Source organism: Antechinus flavipes, chromosome 4 (genome assembly GCF_016432865.1).
Source record: "Antechinus flavipes isolate AdamAnt ecotype Samford, QLD, Australia chromosome 4, AdamAnt_v2, whole genome shotgun sequence".
Classification (NCBI taxonomy): Eukaryota; Metazoa; Chordata; class Mammalia; order Dasyuromorphia; family Dasyuridae; genus Antechinus; species Antechinus flavipes.
Genome location: NC_067401.1, coordinates 359,921,061 through 359,938,920, shown reverse-complemented (window position 1 = coordinate 359,938,920; position 17,860 = coordinate 359,921,061). Strand labels below are relative to the sequence as shown.

At 34.8% G+C, this 17,860-nt stretch overlaps 1 protein-coding gene across 1 annotated transcript in view; it reads right to left on the bottom strand.

Moving 5' to 3' along the window:
* KIF25 (kinesin family member 25) overlaps positions 1-17,860 on the bottom strand; it is a 109,000-nt gene that overhangs the window by 53,275 nt on the left and 37,865 nt on the right. The window contains exons 7-8 of the mRNA XM_051998135.1: positions 16,560-16,602; positions 297-364 (exon numbers count right to left, since the gene is read on the bottom strand). Coding sequence (XP_051854095.1) covers positions 297-364; positions 16,560-16,602 — 111 coding nt within the window. The remainder of the gene's footprint in view (positions 1-296; positions 365-16,559; positions 16,603-17,860) is intronic.

Here is a 17,860-nt window from a genome sequence, read left to right as displayed (position 1 = left end):
TCATTGACTTGCTGAGACAAATAAATAATAACTCAATGGTACCTAATGGCACTCAATAAGATCTCAAATAGAAGCTGGATGACCATTTGTAGGAGATGCCATTAAACTGGATTCTTAGGTAGAGGTTGAATTAAATGGTTTTTAAGTCCCTTTTCAGTTTTGAGAATTTGTAATTTTGTTAATTATATTTTCAAAGTTAATACTCCAGCACAATTTGTTTTATCAGTTCCTGCTGCAGGATCTGCGTTTCTGCTATAATATTTTTACTCTAACAAGCCATTTTGCATGTCACCTACCTTTCAAATTGAAATGTCTTATTGAACAAAGGATGACCAGGACGACTGCATTTCACCAAGACTGTTTCCTAACAGAAAAGGATAAAAATAAAAGGTAAGACTATATAAGGAATATACCCATGGCACAATGGGGGGGGGGGGGAAAGAATATAAAGCTAGTTGAAAATATATTAGGGGACTCACTCAAATGTAAGAGAGAAATGGGTGGAGACCATCAGAATTTTAGTCTAATATCACTGACTGTTTTAAAGGAAAAGGTAAATTTTCACAAAGCTTAACTGAAGGACATGCTAGGATGAAGACCATTTTTTTTTTTTTGCATGTCTTTGTGACTTACAGATAATTGGTGGAATCTCGGGCACTGTTTTTATACAATGTTCCAAAAGTCTTTGTAAAGTTTTTAACCTATCAAAGTTAAAACCATACTTAGTTTTGGGATACTGTGTCAGCATAGAAAGAAATTTAAACCTCTTTCAAATTCTGTTCTTTCCTTTAACAGTGTCATTCTTAGGGATGGTGGGTAGAGGCAAAGGTAACTCTTTTTTGTTTTGTTTTGTTTTGCTAAAACAATTGGGATTAAGTGATTTGCCCAGGATGCCACAGGTAGGAAGTGTTAAGTGTCTGAGGTCAGATTTAAACTCAGGTCCTTCTGACTTCAGGGCAGGTGCTCTATCTACTGTGCCACCTAACTGCCACACATAGGTATCTCTTAATAAAAGACGTGCTACAGTTAATTTCCAATAAGGCCAGGAGAAAAGAAATCTAATGAATGGAATGTGAAGCGAAACATAGACTAATGGAAAAACATATTTGGGAACAGTCAAAAAGTTTAAAGAAATTTTAAAATGGCAACAGTGATTAATCCAAAAGTGAACATTTTATTTTTGTAAATAATATTTAGGAAATGCTAGAACACTGCCTTCAAATATATCAACTCCTAAATGTCAAATAAATTGACAGACCAGATGTTTTTTTAGAAAACATAAATATTTGGGATCCAACATCTGCCCACATTCCAATGTTTTTGCTTTCCACTGTTGTGAGAAACCCCTCCCATTCTCTTGCCACCAAAGACCTCTGCTAATTTCTCACATCCGTCTCCTCATCATGCTAATTCAGGCTATTATCATCTTTCATTTGAACTATTGCAACAATCTCCTTCTTGGACTCTCTTTTTCTAATCTTTCTCCTCTCTTAAATTCATTCTTCCCATATCCAGAAAACAGAGTTTTTCCAAGATATAGTCTGACCAGGTCATTCCTCTGCTCCCAAACTTAGTGACCCCTGCCAATGGTATAAAATAGAAACCGTACACCCAGGCTTCTTTAGTCCTTCACAGTCTGTTTCTGACCTACCTCCACTCTCGCCTCTTCCCCTTTACATATCTTTCTGTTCCAGTTAAACTAGGCCATCAGCTGTTATCTGGTCTCATTCTGCCATCTTTTACTTTGCTAGATTTGTACAGATCATCCTCATTGCCTAAAGAGCATTCTCTTTTTATCGATTCCTTCCAGAATTATTCTTTTTCTTCAAGCCTAAATTCAGAGAGAAAAAATCCCACCTGTGCAAAAATGTTTATAGCAGCTCTTTTGTAGTGGCAAAGAATTGGAAACTGAGGAGAAGTCCGTCAGTTGGGGAATAGTTGAATAAATTGTGGTATATGGATGTAATAGAATATTATTGTTCTATAAGAAATGATGAGCAAGAGGATTTCAGAAATGCCTGGAAATACTTACATGAACTGATTCTGACTGAAGAGAGCAGAACCAGGAGATCATACACAGTAACAGAAACAACAGTGCAAAAATCAACTATGATAGACTTAGCTCTTCTCATCAATACAGTGATCCAAGTCCATTCCAATAGGCTTGGGATGGAAAATGTCATCTACATCCAGAGAACTACAGAGACTGAATGCAGATCAAAGTATACTATTTTTACTTTTTTTGGTGTATTTTTCTTTCTCATGGCTTTTTTCCTTTAGTTCTGATTTTTCTTTCACAATATGACTAATATGGAAATATGTTTAAAATGATTGTACATGTATGACTAATATAAGATTCCATGCTGCCTTGTGAAGGATAGGGAAGAGGTAAGGGAGAAGAGAAAACAATTTAGAATTCAAAATCTTTTTTTTGTTGTTAAAGCTTTTTTATTTTCAAAACATATATGTGGATAATTTTCAATATTCACCCTTGCAAAACCTTATGTTCCAATTTTTTCCCCTACTTTCCCCCCACTCTCTCTCCTAGATGGCAAGTAATCCAATATATGTTAAATATGTGCAATTCTTCTATACATATTTCCACAATTTTCATGCTGTACAAGAAAAATCAGAACAAAAAGGAAAAAATGGGAAAGAAAACAAAATACAAGCAAACAACAACAAAAAGAGTGAAAATACTGTATTGTGATCTAAACTCAGTTCCCACAGTCCTCTCTCTGGGTGCAGATGGCTTCCTTCATTATAAGGTCATTAGAACTGGATGGGACTGGAAATGGATCAGCTCATTGTTGAAAACAGTTATGTCCCATAATTGATCATGATATAGTCTTGTTTTTGCCATGTACAATGATCATTTCACTCAGCATCAGTTCATGTAAGTCTCTTCAGGCCTTTCTGAAATCATCCTGCTGGTCATTTCTTACAGAACAATAATATTCCATAACATTCAGATACCACAACTTATTCAGCCATTCTTCAACTGATGGGCATCCACTCAGTTTCCAGTTTCTGGCCACTACAAAGAGGGCTGTGGCAAACATTTTTGCACAGGTGGGTCCTTTTCCCTCCTTTAAGATCTCTTTGGGATATAAGCCCAGTAGAACCACTGTTGGATCAAATAGTATGCACAATTTGATACCCTTTGGGCATAGAGAACTCAAAATTTTACAAAAATGTATGTTGAAAACTATCTTTACATGTAATTGGAAAAAATAAAATACTATCAGGGGAGGAGGGGAGACTAAGTTCAGGTGCTATTACTGACCTAGCACCTTCCCTGATACTACACCCCCACTCAGGTAAAACTATTGTCCTCCAAAGCACTTTGTCATCATTTCTCCTTATCTTGGATTATGCTCCTCTCTCTCTTTCTCTCTCTCTCTCTCTCTCTCTCTCTCTCTCTCTCTCTCTCTCTCTCTCTCTCTCTCTCTCTCTCTTTCTCTCTCTCTCTCTCTCTCTCTCTGTGTCTCTCTCTGTCTCTGTCTTTCTATCTCTCTGTCAGTCTCTCTAACAGACACACACAAACATGCATGCAAACATCTATAATTTCAGTTCCTTTATCTACATGCTCCCTGAAAGAAGGGCCTTTGTCCTTTTAAAAATCTTTTAATCGCCAGAACCTATAAGTGTGTTCCACATAATAGATACTTCATAAATGTTGGCGGGATTGTTGCTGCATTGTAAATCAGCCTAAAAGAATTAAACTCAGTTATATCTTAAGAGCTAAGCAGGCTTATCATTACTCTGGAGCTCCTCTACCAAAACATCAACAATATTGATACAATGTTTCAAGATTTGCTAAGTACTTTAAATTTTATTTATCGATTTTCACATCAATCCTGTGAGGTAGGTACCAGTGTATAGAGCAAAGGAGTTTAGAGTCAAGATTTCAGCTCAAATTTAGTCTCAGTCACTTACTAACTTGTGACATGGGGCAAGTCACTTAATCTCTGCTTTTTTAAGTTCTCTCATATATAAAATGGGAATAATAATAACACCCCCCCCCCCGAGTTATTGTGAGGACCAAATAATATAATAACTGTAAAATAGTGTAGTACCTGGAACAGAAGAAGCACTATATAAATGTTAGCTATTAATATTTTATAGATAGGGACCCAGGCTGAAAGAGCTCAAGTGGCTTGCCCAGGGTTATATAGATAGTAAGTATTTGAGGAACGTTTTGAATACAGATCTTGCTATGTCAAATCTATTACTCTAGCTACTATGCAAAAAAAAAAAAAAAAAATCTCACTTGTTTACTGATGCCTTAAATTCCTTTAATAAGGGATTCCTATATTACACATATCATGATTTGTATAATTTGTTTCATAATTAGAGAGGATTTAAAATTTAAATGTCAGAACAATGTACTCTTGTGACACAGTTTGGAGAAATATATAATCAGCGAATTACTGAATATGAACAGTTAACAAAAAGACACTGTGTGACATGGGTATTTCTGTAGGAAAGAGGGAAAGGAAATAGGGATGTGAAAATTGAATTTCTTAAGATTTTACATTTTGCTTGGGTTGACTGTATTTACTTTTGGATGGGATGGGACAGACATAAATTAGGCAATGGAGATGCATTTGTCATACAGGTGCAATATAAGTCATTCTGTTTCATATGCTTTAAAAGGATCCTTCCTCCCCCCCCCCCCTTTTAAGGGGGTTTCCTATAAAGAAGCTTCATTCCCAAGGGATTTAATAATTGAAGATTCACTGTATAATTTTAATATATTCCAACATGGCATGGGGCAAGGTCCTTTGAGATTATAGTGTTTCTTGAAACAACTCTCCATATGATTTGGGGCAAGTAATTTTACCTTCTTAAGCCTCAGTTTTTCTCATGTATAAAATGAGAAGGGGTTAGACTATATTATATGGTCTCTAAGTATCCTTTTAGCTCCAAATCTATGACCCTAAATTGTTATTTCTAAGAGATATCTGACATGGAAAGAGACGGGCAATACATAGAGTAATGTTTTTAAAAAATCATATCCTAATGTAGTTATAAGAATAGATCCCAGAATTTCTGGCTCCTAGGCCTAGACTCTTAACCACTAACCCTCTACTCCCTCCCTGTGGCATATTTTCATTTTAATGGTCTCCTGATTGTGGTAGTATTCCTTTAAAAAGAAGCCAAAATGTAATCCCAGTGCTTTGGAATGAGTTACACAAGAATTCAAACCCTAAAGTGTCCAATTGCTGTCATTAGATGCCTGGGTTTTAACAACAAAGAAAAACAAATTTAAAATGCTAAGATTCATAATGTCTTACCCAAAAGCTCAAGAGACACCAATATTCAGAACATTAAAGTGAAGAAAAAAAACAAAAACAAAAAACTTGATTCCAAAAAGTCCCCATGGCTATTTGAAATCTCATCCTTTTTGTGACCATTTCTATAGAATTTCAAAGAATAGGACTCAAAAATAAAAAAACTTAAAAAAAAAAAGCTGTATTTTTTTTATAAATGCTACATAAAGAAATCTGTTGTAAATGGTACAGCTTCTCCACCTTAAACCAGGATCCCATTCTTTCTCTATTCAAATTAGTGAGTTCTTCTCTATAAAATCCATTTTATCCAGACTAATTTTCAAACTCTTGTTATCTATTCTTCTGTTCTTAAAAAAAAAAATTGATCAACTCATATTGGTTCTCAGGAAATAAGTACAGTAAGACAATATCACTATCTATGAAAAAAATCTTATATAAATTCTTAGCAAAAAATCCCTTAGAATTATTTCTCAATCTATCTCTATCTTCTGTCAGTTTACTATGACCAAGTTGGATTTTGCCCAAGAATATGAATGGTTCAAAATTATGAAAAAAATTAACACAATCATTTAAAATAAAACCAACCAAAACCATAACCAATGAATGTATCAGTGAATGCAGAAAAAAATAAAAACTTTTAACAAACTATATACTCATTTATGCTAAAAACCCTATAAACTATAGGCAGAGGAAAACCATCTAAAAAAATTATTATAGCTTTTTATTTACAAGATACATAGGTAATTTTTTCAGCATTAACAATTGCAAAACCTTTTGTTCCAATTTTTCCCTCCTTCTCCCTTCCCCCTCCCCCAGATGGCAGGTAGACCAATACATGTTAAATATGTTAAAATGTAAGTTAAATACAATATGTGTATACATGTTCATACAGTTATTTTGCTGTACAAAAAGAATTGGACTTTGAAATAGTGTACAATTAACCTGTGAAGGAAATAAAAAATGCAGGCGGACAAAAATAGAGGGATTGGGAATTCTATGTAGTGGTTCACACTCATTTCCCAGAATGCTTTTGCTGGGTGTAAGTGGAAGACCATTTATTTACTAACAACTAAAAAGTTGCATTATTTGTAATAGGGAAACACTGGCTTTCCCAATAAAGACAGACATAAATCAAAAATTATTACTCTCACTTCTATACACTATTTTATGACATAATTCTAGAAATTTTAGGGCAAACATTAAAGTTACAACATTGGTAAAGAGAAAGTAAAGTTATCTCCATTGTTGGAGACATGATTGCCTAGACAATCCCAATGAGTATTAAAGAAATCGAGGCAATAAGTTTCTGTGGAGTAGCAGAAGACAAACTAAATGTACACAAATCATCACCATTCTATATACTCAAAACTCAAGAAGATCAATTGATGCTGTTCTAGTGGTGGCAGTGCAGAGAGTTGTAGACTTTTGGTCTACATCTTTTGGTTGTAGACCCTTTAGTCTTTTGGTTGGAAGCGCGAGTCCTTCGTGACCAATCTGAAATCTGTTTGTGACAAAGGGAAGTTTATTGGCACTAAGAAGAGGGTCTGTTCACAGTGGGCAGGAGTCCTAGTAGGTGGCTGTTTCAAGAGGCGAGAAAGAGAGGTCTCTTGGGAGAAGCATAATTCCTACTTTGGACATTCTGCAGAGAAATGAGTTTAAAATTGCCCTTTAATAGGAAGTCTGAGACTGAAGTTCCCAATTGAAAAGAAAGCCAATGTCTTTAGGCTTAGATACTTATCAATATCAAGCCCAGATCTCCTGATTCAATGAAAATTACTTTGAAGGATTTTTTGAGAGTCCTGAATGAGGATGCGACTCCCCAAAAAATCAATGAGGAGGTGATTTGCCCTTGAATGATACTGCTTATTTCTGTCTGGAGGATGTGCCTTCTTTTAAGACTCTCTGGAGCCTGGGAGACCCCAATCTCTCTTCTTTTACAGATCAAAGGGGGTATAATTTCAGTGATTATTTTACACAATTTTTACAGAGTTCACCCACATCACAATGATTTCACTGATTCCAAAGTTCTCTCTAATGATATTGTGACTGATCCAAGATTATTCCTCTTATCCATAGAGATCCACCCAATGTGTTGAGATCTTTCTTTCTCCTGAAATTTTGAGGACCAGGAGAATTCTGGCTATCCACCTGTCATTTCTTTCCTTTAGTATGTAACTAGCACATGTTTTCTTCCTATCATGTAATTTCTTGATTTATTCCTGTTCTCTTAAAAAGTTCCTCATTGATTACATATTGCAGTCTATTCATACCAAAAATCTTTTTCAATTGTCCTTTGTATGATATTTTTAATTGTTTGAGATTGTTGTATTCCATGCCATACACTATCACCAGTAGAATACTAATATTAAAAACAATAGGGTTTTGATTTCCTGGGAACCTTAGGGCCATCAAAGGGGGCTCTGCAGTTCCCCAAAGGCAATATAGCTGGCTCTCTTTTTTTCCTTTTCTGTTCTCAAGCTCTTTGTGCATTTGAACTGGGTATAAAAGACATACATACAAATGGACAAGCTCCATAGGCTTTTCATCCAAATATATGGGCAATTTATCAACTTGGTATTTTCTAGGTAGATAATCAATTCAATAAACATTTATCAATCACCAACTATGTGCTAGACACTGTCCTAAATGATGGGGATGCAAAAAAGAAGCAAAAGACAGTTCTTGCCCTCCAGGAATTTACAATCTAATGGCAGCTAAACTATTCTGGCTGATTATAGATCACTTTTGGAGATTCTAAAACACTTGGGGCTTTCTGATTTGTGCATGAAACTTGTTGTAGTGTTGGTTTCCTATTAGAATATGAAGTCTTAGAGATAAGGGATTATTATTATTATTATTATTATTATTGCTTTTCTATTTGTATCACTGGAGGCCGCTAAGTGGAACAAGGAAAAGAGTACTGGATCTGAGGTCAGGAGGATTCAACTTCCTGAGTTCACATCTTGCTTCAGACACTTACTGGGAAAGTCACTTAATTCTGTTTACCTCAGTTTTCACATCTGTAAAATGAGCTTGAGGAGGAAATGGTAATTCATTCCAGTATCTTTCCTAAGAAAATCCCCAAACCTCAAATGAAATAATTAAAAATTGGATACAACTGAAAAACTGAAAATTTATATCCCTAGCATTTAGCATAGTACTTTGCATAAATTTAATAAATTATTTTTAAAATTCATTTATTATATCAAAAGTAAGCAAGATTTTAAAATATGCTAAATAAATCAGAGAGTCTGAACAAACTGAAAAACAGGAACAATCTTGGAGCAAACATCTTCTGTGGACACAGAGGGAAGGTGGAGTTTTAAAGTATTTCTCCTGATTTTTCCAGATTTCATCTCCAATCTGTTGCAAACCCACACCTTTCTCAGTGGCTGGAAAAGAAGGAGACACCAAGCAGGAGAATTCAAATTGCTGTGGTTCCTTTATTCTCAATTTCAGGACGTGCCTCCTGAAATGCTTAATGAAGCTTTTCTCTTTGCAATTATCATAAGACCACTGTTTGCCATTGTTTCATGTTGCTATGCTCCTTCTCATCCTTGAAATATTATGAAGTATCCATCATGTGCCAGATATTGTGTTAAATACTGAGGCAAGTGGTAGCCAAGACCCGTAGGGATAAATCTCTACACTGCAAGTCTGGACAACGACATGCTGTGGTGGAGGGGAAGCAGCAGCTGCTGTAGCCTGAGAAGCTTTGGGCAGCTGGTTCCCTGAAAGGCCTAACCCAAGTAGGGAGGGAAAGAGAGCTGCTTTCAAGAAGTGTAATGAGCTGGAGGATTTTAGCAAAGTGGCCAATGAGGGAAGCTGTCAGCACTTTGGGCCAGAGGAGCCTCATACAACAGCTCCCCTTGGTTAGACATGTATCCATGATTTGATCTCCCCAACCAGAATGTAAGCTAGCATATCTTCTCCAAACCATTCAGCATTTGCTTGATAAATTCTTATTGAATACTTGCATGATCTAATGTGTATTTATATGTGTGTGTTTTAATATTTTAATTCAACCAATTGATAAAGGTATATCAGTTTCATTTCTTTTACTATATAGTCTCTTCTTTTTCTATCTAATAAAGATTCCTCTTACTCTTTTAGATTCTACCTTTCCACTCCACTTGGCCCCTCCTGCTCCCATTGTCTCCCTATTGATCATTTGAGCTATTTATTTCTGGATTCTAGTTTTTTAGACTCAATAAAACTTTTTATTTTTACTTTTTATTAAAGCTTTTTATTTACAAAGTATATGCATGGGTAATTTTTCAACACTGACCCTTGCAAAGCCTTCTGTTTTTTCCTCCCACCCCCTCCCCTAGATGGCAGGTAGTCTAATACATGTTAAATATGTTAAAATATATGTTAAATCCAACAATTAGACTCAATAAAACTTAAATAATTTGCTTCAGTTAGTGAGGAAGGTCAGCATAAGTTTTCCTTTCCCATGCAAGCAATATTACTGTATTGAATGCATTCTGGTAAAAAGAAAACATTTCTTTTAAAATCCTTTTTAGGTATTTTTAAAATTCAAGCTAGCAAGTATCAGAAAGGGACTTGAAACCAGGTCTTCTTGATCCTATCTATGGTAGTCTGTAGTCTTCTATATCATCTCATTCCTTAATTTATAATTCCTCTGTCCCTAATTTCCTATTCTTTTACTACTCCTTAACTTCCCAAATTTATTTTTCATCCTTACAATCACCTTTAGTCCCTCAACCTGTCTTTGTTCTCCCAGTCTATAACCCCCTGCTCTAGCCTTACTTTCTTATCTTCTCAATCTGGACCCTAGCGTCAACCAAGCTCTTCTCCTTAGAAGTTGGGGTTAATTAACACCTTGCTTCGTTCCATATTTCAAGTCTGTTCTTACTTACTTTTTAATGCACCTCAAGAAAACTAGATTTTCGTTTTCAATGCATTCAGACTTGTAATGTTATTTCTACCTTTAATGAGCTTTCTGACTCTTTTCTCTCTTCCATTCCTGCCTTTTCCCATAGCTCCTGGCTATTTGTATTTAATATATTCAGACTATTCTTTAGATGGACAACCTTATCTACAAATTCTTCCTTGTTTTTCTCCTAAGGGCCTGAAGGGTGCTACCTAGTCCTTTGCCTGACCCAAATCTACCCATCTGCTCAGTGTTACTTGTCTTAGATTATATGATAAGGAGTCCATGTGTACCATGTGTATATCAGTTCTTCATAAATTTTTCACAATGATGAAAGAATGAAACAAGACACAGTATTGTCCCTGTAGGGAATTAGGAGAGTTGTCCAGAAAAGCAAGTTTGTAAGTTTATTAGTGCATTATCTACACTGCTACCAGATATACTTAAATGGCATAAACTTAGGGCACATATATCCGTGTTTACATGTATACACACATTTATGTGCAAATTTGTATCTACACATACACACACATACATATATATACCCATGTACACACACATATACACATACATACATACAACTATAATTATGAAAAAATATATTGCTGGAAAGGTAATAGCACAATCTTAGGGGTACTGATTTGGTGAAAGAAACTAGTTGATATAATTTCTGTTATGTTTTTGTCAGTTTTTGTTCCAATACAAAATGGCCTTTCTCAAGCATATAGTCACATTTGGGTTGTCCTTTATTTGTGACAGAATATACTAAAAATAGCTAACTTTCTATCTTTTTTTTTTTTTTTTTTTTGCTGAGGCAATTGGGGTTAAGTAACTTGCCCAGGATCACATAGCTAAGAAGTGTCTGAGGGCAGATTTGAACTCAGGTCCTTCTGACTTCAGGGCTGTTGCTCTATCCATTATGTCACCTAGCTGCCCAAAATAGCTAATGTTCACATAACATGTATCAGGCACTAATAATTGTCTCATTTGATCCTCACCATAGTACTGATAAGTGCCATTATTATCCCCATTTTACAGATGAGGAAATTGAGGCAAAGGGACCTTGACCAGTGTCACAAAGCTAGTAAGTATCTGAGACCTTTCTAGGTCTTTCTTTTTAGGTCTCTTTCTAGACCCAGCCTTCTACCCACTTGGCCACCTAGCTACCTTTAATATTCAAATATTGAACTTTTTTTGGTCTTAGGAAAACTTCCCTTGGGAAAACAAATATTCCAGATGCTAGACAAGACCCTCAGGTTACCAGAAAAGACATTTTTTTTCCCTTGAGGCAATTGGGGTTAAGTGACTTGTGCAGGATCACACAGCTAGGAAGCATTAAGTGTCTAATACAGATTTGAATTCAGATCCTCCTGACTTCAAGGATGGTTCTCCATTCATTGCACCACCTAGCTGCCCCAAAGACAATTTATTTTGAGTTCTGATATGAGTCCATCTTTATGCAAGAAGCAAGTCAAGTCAGATCAAATCAACAAGCATTTTCTAAGTGCTTACTATGTTGCTCAACTTGCATTATCGTATATGGTAGGAATATACATAGAAGTAAAAAAAGACAATCTCTGTCCTCAAGTAACTTACATTCTAATAGGAACAGGTAACACATAAAAGGAAGCTAAAAAAGTCAGAGGAAAAGAAGAAGTCATCCTTAAGGGAACATGGTGGAGAAAGAAAGAAGTGAGGAAAAGTCAGGAGTAAGTCTGGAAAAAGAATGAAGCAGTTGCAAAAGTCTCCCTTTGTCAAAGGTGACTATATTCTCAAACCTTTTACTATATAGTCCAGTCAAAACTAAATTGGTTGGCAATTCTAAAGACTAGTACCCACATCTCCAAGATCAAATCTGGTATGTCTGTTTAGAGATGAGATGAGATTTTATTAGAACTACTTCAAATCATGAGAAACAGCAGGTTATTTGAACTAAAGGCTAACTCCTGGCACATGTAGAGCTCAAAAGACTGAGCTAAGCAAGATTGCCAACAATTTTCACTAACATAAAATTCAGTAACTCTATTTAGTAACTATCAAACTGAAGGATACCAAAATTCAAACGTGCTTTGCAATATCTATGCTACCAAAAAGATTTAAAATAGATGGAAAAATCAGCAAGCCCAAACTGCAGAAATAGCAGACCATTAAGCTCTTATCCTAATAGTAAAATTTCCACACCAAAGTTTTTTTTTTTTTTTTTTTTTTTTTAATAGATGCAATCTAGGACTCTAAAAACTCAAATTAGCTCAAATAGTTTAGAAATTGAAATTAAATACTATTTTACATGTCCAACACAAACTCAAACTTCTTTTGGGTATTTAGAACTAAAATCACAACAGAAAGGCCAAGAATTACATGGCCAAAGAAAAGATCACTTGTCTTTTCAGTAGATTTAATAATTTGGAGGTTTTAAATAAATATATATTTGTTTAAGACCGGAGTTCTATTTGCTATCATTTTGGAGAATTCTTATCCATTCCAAAGGGAATTTTAACTTATTCTGATGTGTATAAACCTCAAAGTACTGAATTCAAAGGCAATGAAACTTTTGTAGGGTGTCTGGGTATGTGGGTTCAGGAGGTGGGTGCTTATTATCAGTGAGCATAAAATCAAAAAAACAAAAAACAAGTTACTCCTTAGTTTCATTTTTCTCATCCTATAACCTCTAGTTTGGCATAACTTTACTGCCTGGCCATCTTCTATGTAGCTGTCTTGCCTCAAAGTCTTCCCACATTTTCAAAGACTTAATGGGGCTCTCTGGGACCCCATTTCTATTTCCACTGATGATACTAAAATGTTTTACTGTTTGGTGGTCTTCTCGGCAGCTCTCCTCATCCCTAATTCCCTTGATAAGCTAAATTGACATTTAAAGCTCTCTGTTACTTGGACACTTCCTACTTTCCCAGCCTTTTGTTTTATCCCACCCTCTATGTACTCTAAGCTTCAGTTACATTGTTTTCTTGACTTTTGTAGATTTGAACTTCAGTGTCTTATCTTCATGCAATTACACAAGCTATCTCCTATATCTGGACACACATTCCCCTCCTTCCTCCCAACATAAAATCCTCTAGCTTCCTTCAAAACTCAGTTCAAATTTCACTATATCTAAAAGCCTTTCCCAGTGAATTTCTTTCCCTCTGATAGATCTTCCATCTACTCTGGGTATATCTGGTGTATAACTAGTTATTTAACTTGTCTTTCCCTTTAGACTGGCCAGCTTCTTGAAGGCAGACACAGTTTTTATCTTTGTAACTTGAAGATTCAGCCCAGTGCCTGGAACACAGTAAGCACTTAATACTTGATGACTGACTAAAAAGCCAAGTTCTTCATGAGTTTTTTTTTTTTCTTTTTAAAAATTTTTTATTAAAGCTTTTTATTTTCAAAACATATGCATGGGTAATTCTTCAATATTAACCCTTGCAAAACCTTGTGTTCCAATTTTCTCCCCTTCTTCCACCCCCTTCCCTAGATGGAAAGTAGTTCAATATATGTTAAATATGGTAGAAATATATGTTAAATCCAATATATGCAAATATATATTTATGTTTATCTTGTTAGATAAGAAAAATCAAATAAAAAAATAAGAAAATAAAATGCAAGCAAATAACAACAAAAAGAATGAAAATGCTATGTTGTGAACCACATTCAGTTCCCACAGTCCTCTCTCTGAGTGTAGATGGCCCTCTCCATCACAAGATCATTGGAACTGGCATGAGTTCTTTATCCCTACTGCTGCTAGTGTTTTTGTTTGTTTGTTTTTTGGAATCAGTTGGCTTATTTATTTATATTTGCATATACCATATTATTCTTCCTCCTTACTTATTATTATTATTCAGTCAATTTTTATGTTAGTTTGATTCTTGTGATCCCTTTTGAGGTTTTCATAGCAAAAACACTGGTTTTCTCTCCTCCTACATATACTCCTCCTACATATACTCCTCTAAATATAATCTTCCTTGAGAATGGGAATGATTTAAATTTTTTCATCTTTGTATCACTAGCACCCAGCACAGTGCCTTGCACCTATTAGGTGTTTAATAAGTACAGATACATGTTAGAGTAGGTAGAGTGCTGAACTTGAAGCTAAGAAGACCTTCCATAGGTCTCATATTCCTCATCTTTAAAATGGGGATAATAAGATTCTATTACACTCATGAACTTACTTTGTTTCCAGTTCTTTGCTGTCACAAAGTGCTGCTATGAATATTTAAATATAAATGAAATCTTTCTTTTTGTCTCTAAATAGTAGAAACTAGAAGTTAAAGAGTATTAACATTTTAGTCACTTTTTAGCATAATTTTGAATTGCTTTGTAGAATGACTGTAATAATGAAAAGCTCCACCAAAATGGAATTATTTTTCCTGTCTTTCAGCAGCCCTTCTAATATTTGATCATTTCCATCTTTTGTCATCTTTGGCAATTTTCTGGGTATGAGATCAAACCACAAAGTTGTTTTGATTTTCACTTCTCTTATTAGTGCTTTGGAGAGATATTTCACATGATTGTAAATAGTTTACAATTCTTTTTTGAAGAGCTATTTGTTTATATCTTTGTCTATTTCTGAATGATTCACATATTTGTATTAATTCTTTGTATGTCTGAAATAGACTAGCACATGTATTTTTGAAAGTTCCAAAATCTATCTAAAGATCTCTTGAAAATATCCACTGTGTTTCTTTATTCCTCAAATCTTCCCAACTCCAAAACAACAATTACAAGGCAGTCTCTTTTTGTTATATAATTTACACAAAATAAAATACACAAAGAACTAAATATGAAAGGATTATGGGATTTAAGAGTCAGAAATCCAAGTTAAATTCCTTAAATCTTACAAATAACTTCTTTAAAAAATTTAATAGCAGCCTTTTATTTTCAAAATATATGCAAAAATAGTTTTCAACATTCATCCTAGCAAAAACTTTGAGTTCCAAATTTTTCTCCCTTCCTTCTACCCTAGTTAGCCAATAATCCAATAGGTTAAACATATGCAATTCCTCCAAACATATTTCCAAATTTATCATATTGCACAAGAAAAATTAGATCAAACAGGAAAAAAAAATAAGAAAGAAAAAAAAAGCAAACAACAATCAAAAAAGCTGAAAATATTATGTTTACAAATAAATTTTAACCATGTATTCATCGTCTTTGGAGCTAGAACAATGTTAAAAATGAACTAGTTTTCTGAACTAAAAACAATCACCAGAAAATTTTTCCATACTAAACTACAAAACAGACATAATATTAAATAGGTAGAGTTTTAGTGAATTCATTTTCCAAAAAGAATCAAAGGAAGAAAAATACTTTTTAAAAAATAATTTGAGGAAGGACAAAATAAAATGGGAATTTTATTTTTAAACTATGCCTGGAGTATTCATACAAATGAAAATGGTGATAGGAGGCAGAGAACCAGAACTTAAAGATTTGCCAGTAAATCACTTACTGATTTAAAAATAACTTAATAGCACGGTCTCCAGAGAAATTAATTTTTATTTTCATCATTAATTTGGGTTCCATTGATTTTAAAAATCAATGCAAATATATTCCTTTGATGGATCTTAGAAAGATGCTTTTCAAATTAGGCTGAATCATAAGAAACTGGGCCCAAAGAGCACACAGAGAAAGAGAAAAGCTGACAGTTTAAAAAAAAAGTTCTAGTGTGTTATTTATCGAGGAAAGAATGACACCCATTCAAGTTTTGTTTTGAATATCTGTAATCTGGCCCAAAATCTGGCCCAAAATGATTTCATAAGCAAAAATGGCAGAAAGAAAAATCAAATAAGAGCTGGAGCAGTTCATAGAGAAATTCTTAACTTTTATTTTCCTCCCTCTGCAGAAGAACAAAATAGAAATTTTTCATACTGGTCGGTAGGAAGTTGTTCTGATCATTTTAGGTTTTCTAGAGGTGAGCCAAACCAAATACTTCCCCTAAACAACTGTGCCGTTGGCTCTCAAAGTAATCTAAGACTTATTTAGATATTTAAGCATACAGTTCCTTTGGATATCAAATATCAGTTTCATTTATTACCTTACTACAATAATTTGTTAATTTATAAGCTGCTCATATCTTATTCCTACTCTATTGTAAAGCACTGCATAAATTTGAGTTATTATTTCTGTGCTGGTAGATCAATCAGTCAATAAACAGTAAATGCCTATTATGTGTCAAGTACTATGGTTACTGTTGAGTACCTCACTAAGTGTTGGCTTGGATGAAAGTGATAGAGATAGTTGAAGGCCTTGGCCTTCTTAAAAACCTAATTCTCAGAAGACTTTCTCACATGCCAAGATGTCTCTTTGTAATTATTCTCTCCCTCCTCACCGACCCCGGTTCCCATAAACTTCTGTCATAAAACTTAACTCACATCATCAGTTGCATGTACCACCTTTTCTGAAAGTGATATCAACCTAGGCAGACAAAAGATCACAAAATTTGAAAATATTGTTAAAACATTCTTTGTTTTTTTCTATGGCCTACAAAAATGTTATTAATATATTTTGGTTTTAGATCTTATGTAATTTTTGAAGCTATACCTTTAAATTTGAACCTTCATTTTGAACAAAGACATCCACAAACAGCCTACAAGTGACATTATTGGGCAGTAACAGTCTGTCTGGGTAGTTAATCTTCTTGAGAGGAGGGAGGTGTGTTGAAATATTTGTACTCCAGAACCATTGTTGGCTTTTTAATTATCCAGAGTTTGATTTCCTTTTAGTGATCTTCTCATTTACATTGTTTAGTCATTATGTATAGATAGTTCTTGTTCTGTTTTTTTTTTATTCTGCATTCATTCATACAAACTCTCTCATGTGTCTCTGAGTTCTTCATCTTCATCATTTCTTACTGAACAATATATATCATTACTTTCATACAGTAGTTTATTTAGCAATTTCCAAACAATGAGAATCCAATTTGTTTACAACTTTTTACAACAGCAAGTGTTGTTATGACTATTTTGACAGAGGCTACACACATCAAAGATTTGGAGGAATCTCAAGTTCAATCCTTTCAATTGACAGATGAGGAAATTGAGACCCAGAAAGTTTAAGTGACTTGAATCAGATCACACATGGAGTAAGGGCAGAGTAAAGATTTAAAACATCCCTGAGAATATGTTCTCTGCATCAATCCTGAATCCTAAAAGTACATCAGTGCCAGAGGTGATAGGACCCTGGATATTCAGAATGCAGGACCCTGGATGTTCAGATGTTCAGGGCTTAGCACAGTGTCTGGCACATTACAGGCACTACATAAATGTTTGAGAAGAAATAAAGCTTTCCCTCTGAAGCTATGGACTCAGCAGAGAGGTATCCTCTGCTCTATTTTTTTTTTTTAAACCTAAAGTACTTTGTGATTAGTTATTTGTAGTTCAGTGCTTCTGAAGGGACAGCGTGAGGAAGTGCACCTCGTCAGGATTCACCCACCAGCCCTATCCCTCCTCAGGGTTGCGAATGTGTTTCCTTCAGTTCTATTCCCTACAAACTACAAGAGAGTTGTGTTACATCTTACGTGTCCCTGTGGAGACAACAGGTGGTTTGTATGCACCTGGGCTAGGGCAGGAGATATTTGGGAGTGGGGCCAGAGCTGGTCAAGTTACCAGAAGAAAGCAATGGGTAATGAAAATGGGTCTCAGGTTAGTCTAGGACAGTTTTGCACTTGAGAGTG